Source organism: Manis javanica, chromosome 7 (assembly GCF_040802235.1).
Source record: "Manis javanica isolate MJ-LG chromosome 7, MJ_LKY, whole genome shotgun sequence".
NCBI lineage: Eukaryota > Metazoa > Chordata > Mammalia > Pholidota > Manidae > Manis > Manis javanica.
In genome coordinates, this window is record NC_133162.1 from 66549042 (window position 1) to 66556373 (window position 7332).

The 7332-nt window shown below is 43.7% G+C and overlaps 1 protein-coding gene across 2 annotated transcripts; it reads right to left on the reverse strand.

Moving 5' to 3' along the window:
• Nucleotides 1-211: 211 nt before the first annotated feature.
• TMEM254 (transmembrane protein 254) lies at nt 212-6936 on the reverse strand. 2 transcript variants are annotated; one of them, XM_017653357.3, is made up of 4 exons: nt 6774-6936; nt 4820-4923; nt 4566-4625; nt 212-1818 (listed from the first exon to the last, which is right to left on the reverse strand). In XM_017653357.3, the coding sequence occupies exons 1-4, from the start codon at nt 6861-6863 to the stop codon at nt 1698-1700; spliced, it is 375 nt and encodes a 124-aa protein (XP_017508846.1). In that variant the 5' UTR covers nt 6864-6936; the 3' UTR covers nt 212-1697. The 2 variants fall into 2 exon arrangements, with proteins under 2 accessions (XP_017508846.1, XP_036858771.1); XM_037002876.2 differs by lacking the exon at nt 6774-6936 and adding an exon at nt 6384-6646.
• Between the last annotated feature and the right edge of the window lie 396 nt (nt 6937-7332).

Genomic DNA, 7332 nt, shown 5'->3' on the forward strand with positions numbered 1-7332 from the left:
GCCTAGAAGACCCAAAAGGTATGGGCAGCTCTATAAATGGAATGAGGAGCCCATGCCCTATAACTAGGGCATTCTGCATTTCTGTACCAGTACGCGCGGGGAGTGGGGAACCCTGTTATTTGAATTATACAAATAATTCCATAATCATCTATTTGAGAAAAAGTAGAATCAAATGTGTGGTAATATATCAAAACTGACATTCAAAAAAGCATTTGATTAGATAATTCATATCATTTTATTCAATAATCCGACATACTGTTCCTGTCCCCCTTAATATTATTGTCATTACTTCTCTTTGAAGAGGGCCATGCTTTTAAAAAATTGGGCTGGATTTCCATGATGTTTAAGTACATGATGAAAAATCTATTTCCGTACCAACCCCTTACTTGCAAGAATAACAAAGGGAAAGACAGATTTGTAGAAATCTTCTACTAGGGACTTCTTTTTTTTGGGAGTGAGCTGTTTCTCCTAAATGTTTACTTAAAATAACACACCTACTCATGGAAGGAAATTAAAGTCTAAACCCTACAGAACAAGCAGGCAGTCCTCCAGGAAAAAATCCTGAATGGTGACAAGTCATTCTACCCAGGTCAGGGGACAGACTCAATGAACCCCTTGCCCCAACCAACCAGTATTCGTAAGGTTTAACCAAGTGAATGGGAGAGGTAGTAACTGGCCAATTAAATCCTCCAGAACAGAAATCTTTGAGTAAGCCAGAGCTAAAGGGAGATATCTCCAGTCTGGAGAAAGTGACCAAGAATAGGAAAGTGTGAAAACGATACAGGCTCCCACCAGAAAGGCAGCACTCCCAGGCATGGCAGTCCTAAGAAGAGGATGCACTGAATGGATTCTCCAGTTTTCATGTAAAAATTGGAATAATACTGAACAAGTAGAAAGTGAAATCAAGAGTTTCCCTCCTTTGTTTAATTAACACTGATAGAACCCGTGTGTAAGGTAACAGGCCAGGAACTAAAGAAAAAAGAAAGCTATCTAAGATGCGGTCCTGACTTGAAGGAGCAATCTAGCAGTGGCCATCAGCGCCCGCACACTAGAGAGCACTGTGTCCCAGGGGCCACATGGAGGGAAGAACCACTCCTGGCTGGCAGGATCAGGGTAGGTATTCCCCAGCCCTCTCCTCTGGGTTCTCAGTGTGTTCTTTGCTCCTGTGTAACGGCTCAGCCTGCCCCGCTCAAGGCATTTACTTTTCTCCGTAGTGTGAGAAACGGAAATTTGAGAAGATAAGATCGTGACTCACAGATGCCTAATAAATGTGTGGAATAGATGTGCTGTGAAAATGTCACTCTGTCTTTGTCCAGAATGGTAGAAAAGTTGGGGGAAAGGACAGCTAAGCTGGTGGTAAGGGTGAGAAGTGTTAGTCAGAAGGTGGAAGCAGAGGTGCACCGACAAGCACACTGAGCAGGTAAAGCAGATGACAGGGAGAGCGCCAACACAGCCAAGGACCCCGAGGCAGCTGAAAGCCCTCTGTCAAAAGGTTACTCTGCAGAACAGGAAAGCAAAAGTCTTTGCCTGTTATCTACTCAAGCTCAGACCTCAGTCTGAAGACAGTTTACCTACACAAACTCAAGTGTGTGAAAGAATATGAATAATGAAAGGGTCTTAACTCTCTAAATACAACATTCCCCCCAAAAAGGTGAAGTTGAATGTCAAAGTATAGAGAAATCTTTTGGATATCTTCTTTAAGTATGTTTATGGTGTTTCGGTTTGTAAGCCATCAAGATGGAGAGAGATGCTATCCCGAAGAACAAAGTCTGTAGGATCCAGAGTAGTTGAGCCCAACCATCTGTGATGCCTTTAGACCTTTAAAAAAAAGAAAGAAAAATTCAACCACCAGAACTTTATTGTTACGGTTTTATAGAAATTACTGTCTTCCACTTAAAAAAATTTATTCCTTCTATCTACTTTCACTGGGTTTGTCATTTTCCTCCAGCTCCTGAACTTGAAAGGGTAGTTCATTTATTTATTTTCATTTTTCTTGTGCATTTAGGATGGTACACTATTCCCTGAGAAGCAGTCTGGTTACTGCTTAGGGCATGGCATTATAAAACAGTTCCTCACGTGATTGTAATGAGCGAATAGTTAAAAAGCACTGGTAATGGCTTTAGAGCAAGTGTTCTGATGACAAACCTAGCTTGGTCAACTACCAACTATGACCTAGGGCAAGTCACTCTCTCTCTCTCAGAATCAGTTTCCTCATCTGAAAAATAACAGTAATAGTATATATCCCACCAAGTTTTGAGATGATTTATAAGATAATATACACAAAGTGCTTAGTAAAGGGCCTGGCACATAGTAATAATAAACACCTGTTTAGACAGCCATTCAAACTGAACTGCTGAAAATAAAGCTCAAAATAAAATGACCTAGTTGAAGTGAATAGCTTGCTACAGTCTCATCTGTGTATGAATAAGTCTCATGTGGATTACTTTTAAAAGGAATTCACCAATTTCTTTTCATCACTGGACAGTAGGATTTGGGAGGCTACAAAAGCACTACATGTCTTCATTTATCAATTCATTCACTTAAATTTACTTATTTATTCTGATTTTAGTGACCAGTGATATACTGTAACATGGTAGGCCATAAAAAAAAAAGATTTCAAGAACATAATAGTGGCCTGGCCTCGTTATGCCTATTCTTCCTCCACCCTTCAAAGAACTGGATAGCAGAATGTTAAACCTGAATCTTTTGGTTTTATGAGAGGCTCCATATGCCAGTAACAAAATAGGTGTCAATACTCCCATATTTTAAGTTGAGAGGCTGGATCACACACTTCCAAGCTAAGATTTCACCGAGAGGCTGAAGAGGCCACTGGAAAGAGGTACTAGTGCTGTAGCTCCTACTATAAGTCAAGCCCAAAAACAACTTCAACAGAACTACCTGGTGAGTTTGACATTAGTTCCCTGGATTTGGGGGGGAGGGATTCATAGCTGATTCAAAAGTTTGAAGACTGGGACAGCCTGCCCGATAGGAGATCAAAAGATATATGGCTGCAATGGGAACTATACTTCCTTGCAGATTTACCCTATTGGAGGAATAAAGAAGTTATCATGAGTTATACAGATTTTGTGGAAGAGCACTAGCATGGATGGGCTTAAAATGGACCCCATCCCATAGGAGAGATCTCAATAAAAGGAAAAATTCTCCTCCTCAGCCAATCATAGATCCCAAGAGGAGACTGCAAGTGGTATGCTGAAAGAGATGTCTGAAGGAACCAAGGGAACTGCAGAGGGGAAATCCCCAGTGATGGGTGGTTTCTCAAAAATCCACCAGGGCACCTCAGAAAGAGCCAACACTGGGCATGCAATATCCATAGCACCCAGTTGCCTGATCACAAGACAGACTGTCCCATTTCCCCTAACTCTCCCACCAGCCCAAGGGGCCACAATCAGCTGTTGCTAACGAATAGAGCAAAAAAGTAGAGTAAGAGAGATTATACACACACACTTCCCCACAGCAGACTCCTGAGCCATAGCTAGGTAAGAGCAGATGTCTTGAATTAAATAGTTTTATAGCTTTAATAAACAGATTGAGTAATATCAGATAGTGCCTGGAAAACCTATGGAACCACTTCAGATTTCATCCAGGGCTATGGTGGGAGGCAGACATCAATAATCCACAGGGTGAGTTTACTTGGAGAGGTGTGAGAAAGAATAAAGTTGCTTTCTGCTCCTCTCCTAGAAAATTCAGCTTGTTTGGTAAACCAGAAGACATAGTAACATGTAACATAATCTATCTAAAGCCCTCGGCAATGTCTGGCATAGTATGCACCCAATAAATATTATTTCTATATCAAAATAGTAATAAAATACCTTATTTTCCACTCTAGAAGAAATATAACAGTTAATAGAGGGGAATAGTTAATCTTGACCAGAAAAAAATTGCAAAGCAATCTGGCATTACTCTAACCATCTCTTTAATTATACCATACTTTTTGTATATGCTTACATAAAGTAGAAATGTAAAGAGAAGTGATTTTAGTACTCTCACACACTATTAAGCTACACTGGCATCTGCTGAGTAAAGTCTAATCAAAGGGCTTTAAGCCTGCCTCGCATCTCAGAATTATCCATGAGCTTGAAAAAATAACATATTCCCATGTCTGAAGCAAGGCCTATGGGATCAGGATCTCTGGGTTTGGAAACCAGACATGTAGTCTGACAAGCTCCTCGGGTAAATTCAGTTGTGAAACTAGAATTGAGAAACCATCATGGGCTTACGTCACTTAACTTAGTTCTTTTTCAAACTAGAAGGCAGCCTCCTAATCTTTTGTTCTGACTGGGGCCATACAGAGAATTTTTTTTTAATGAGAAAAATCATATAAATTATGTAAAATAGTGATAAGCTAACACAAATGAAATTAATTAATTCACTAAATATTTACTGAGTACTCCTTCTGGGCTAAACGCAGTATTAGCCATGAGGATTCAATTCTACCCTGAGAGTGCTCTCAGCCTACAAGTGCATGAACTATTTAAATGTGGATGCTCTCAACTTACATTAGGTATGAAAAGAGAAAGTGACAAGGACCTATTAAAAACACTTACTTGCACAATACCATGGCATAAAAGGCCTCTCCAATGTGAATCACGCAGGCAAGCCAATACCTGAAACAAAAGTCAGCCTAGTTTAAGGTGATGGTTGTCTGCTGATATAATCTAACACAGAAAACTCAAAAAGAAAGGTGCCTTAATGTGAACTAGTGCCGCTCTTAGACATCTAAAGGCAACTGCAGGCCTTCCAGGTCAGCAGTGAGACTGGAGCGAGACTGTCCACATTCCATTTCTGCAGCTGTCCTTACCAAATGTACAGGAGGGTGTAATGATGGTCCACCAAGTACTGAGTGAAGAAGCCCAGGGGCCCTAGGCTCTGATAAGGGATACTCTGCGGCCAGAAGACAACCCACTGAAAGAGAACCACAGGCACAGAATACCATTAGGTTACTTTAATCGGCAAATGTTTATTTTTGAGAGAGGCTATGAAATAATCCTGATTCTCCAAGAACAACTACAGACCAAAGAAATTCTGAATTAAGTCATCTGGGCTCCCACTCTCCACCTGTACTTTCTAAAAGCTATCCTAGTGGGAGATTTATGCTGAGGAACCTATGTGGTTATCAGACTCAGTGTCTAGGTTGGATGACTTCTATTCTTAATGAATTCCACCTAAACCAATATTTTATACAGACTATTAACAAATTTTAAGAGTTTATGTGTCCTGGCTAGCTTCTTTACTGTAGAAACTATGCTTAAGCAAAACCCCCATTTAATTTAGAATCTCTTCCTCTTACTTTTTTCCACCTCTAAACTGGGAATGACTCACAGAACTGGAAAATAAGTGATACCAGGTTTGTGAAGTGTTAACAGCAACTACTTAATCACATGATGTTTTTGTAATCTCATCAACTTTCCCTCTGTCTCTATGTTGTAACTTCTGCCAGTTTAGGCTTTTCTGAGAATAAGTGCCAGCAGTCCAATATTTACACTTCCATTCAGGTCAAGAGCAGGGCAGTACTACCAAGCGCGGCCAAGGGCAGTACACCTCTCTAACTGTGGTGTTACACATCTAAAATTTAAAGCATAAAACATCACCAAGGGGAATAGAAAGGGCAGCATCTGCCTGCTCCACCATACCGATCTCAAGTCCCCAAAGCTCTCCCCCGTGTATATTCTACCTACTCAAGAGACAGAGAATCATAGCACAGAAATGCACCTTTGAAAACCTGCAGTTCAACACCTCCGTTTTACATATGGGGAAATCAGGACAAAGGTGATCAGATTTGACAACAACGTTGTGGACATGATAAACACTTCTAATCCCCTATTTCTAGAACCTCCCGGGCAATATCCAAATAACTTTGCCTTCCTTCAAAATTATACTTAGTCCCCAACCTACTTTTTCAGGCGTCTTTCCTGTTATCCTTGCAACGAACTCTGTCTCCAGACAAAGTCGCTCCTGTTCTCAGCAGAGATCCCATCTTCTTGATTCCACACCTACGCCAGAACATTTATATCCTCTCTACCCCTTCTTACCAATTAAATCCTACCCAGACTTTAGGTTTGTCCCCACTTTCCAAGCAATTCTATCTGCCTCAAACACTCTGCTTCGGATGTCCAACCCTGACTTAGGCTGTCAACTTGGCCTCCCCGCTCGGTGAGCTCTACGCAGACGCAGTTAAGTCGCAGTACCCGTGTAGGTAGGAGAACGAGGGGCAGGAACCATTCCTACAGCCCACCGAACCTCCGCTTACTCCCGCCACCCAGGCAACCGCCCGGCGAGAGATCAAGCTCCCAAGGCGCTCCACGCCCTACCGGGGCACAGCGGGCCAGAACACCTGCGCCCCACCGCCCCGCCCTACAGCTCACCGCGAAATACCCGAGCCCCAGGACGGTGACCAGCGAGAGACAAGGTCTGGCTGTACGGAAGTATGCGGTAGCGGCCCTGCCCGCCTCGGACTTCGCCACCGCCATCTTGGGAGGGCTAGACACTGAGTCGAAAGGGTGGGGAGCCGTCCCGTCCCGTCCCGTCCCTACACAAGGAAACCCTGGGCAACCGGTTTCTCAGGACCGCAAGCACCGGGGAAAGGTGTGGGCAAACGAGCACGCCGGCGTGTTCTTCACACAGCCAGTCCTCTTCCCTCGCGTTCAAGCGCGCGGCAGCAGAGGCTGCGCCTGCGCAACCTCTCCGCCTGCAGGCGTGGGTCTTGAGCGGAATGGAGCGCTCGCCCGCCTCGCCGGACTGGCTACTCCCCTTACCGAGTAGTAGGCTAAGGAGAAGGTGATGAATGTGAACCATAACAGATTGCCTCTCTGGAAGTACGCCTCTCCGCCTGCCGCACTCCCCATGGCTGCAGCAGAAACTACAGTGCGCAGCGGGATACTTTACCCCGCGTGGTGAGGAGGAACGGGGCGGGGCGTCGGCTAGCGCTCCGCCCTTCTCCCGCCTCCCACTCCGAAGCAGGGACTCAGCCGGGTTGGACACTGTTGAGAGCTGGTCGTCGTCCTGCAAGGGAGACACCTCTCTGAGTGTCGCTTTTCCGGGTTTAAGATAAAAGTGTTGGGATAGATGATGCTTTACACCTCCAATAACCTCAAGTCTATAATTTTTGTACTTCGGTTCTGCTGCACCTGTGAGAAATAATGCTCTTCCTCTTCATTAGTAAAGATGCCTTGAACCATAAAGGCATTGCGGCTATGAGCTGGGTCTGTGGAATAGATGGCCTGGGTGTAAATCCTGGCTCTGCCAGTTTTTGCATAAGCTTATTTCTCTCATCTGTAAAATAGGGATATATCCGTTCCTACCTCAACTTTTGAG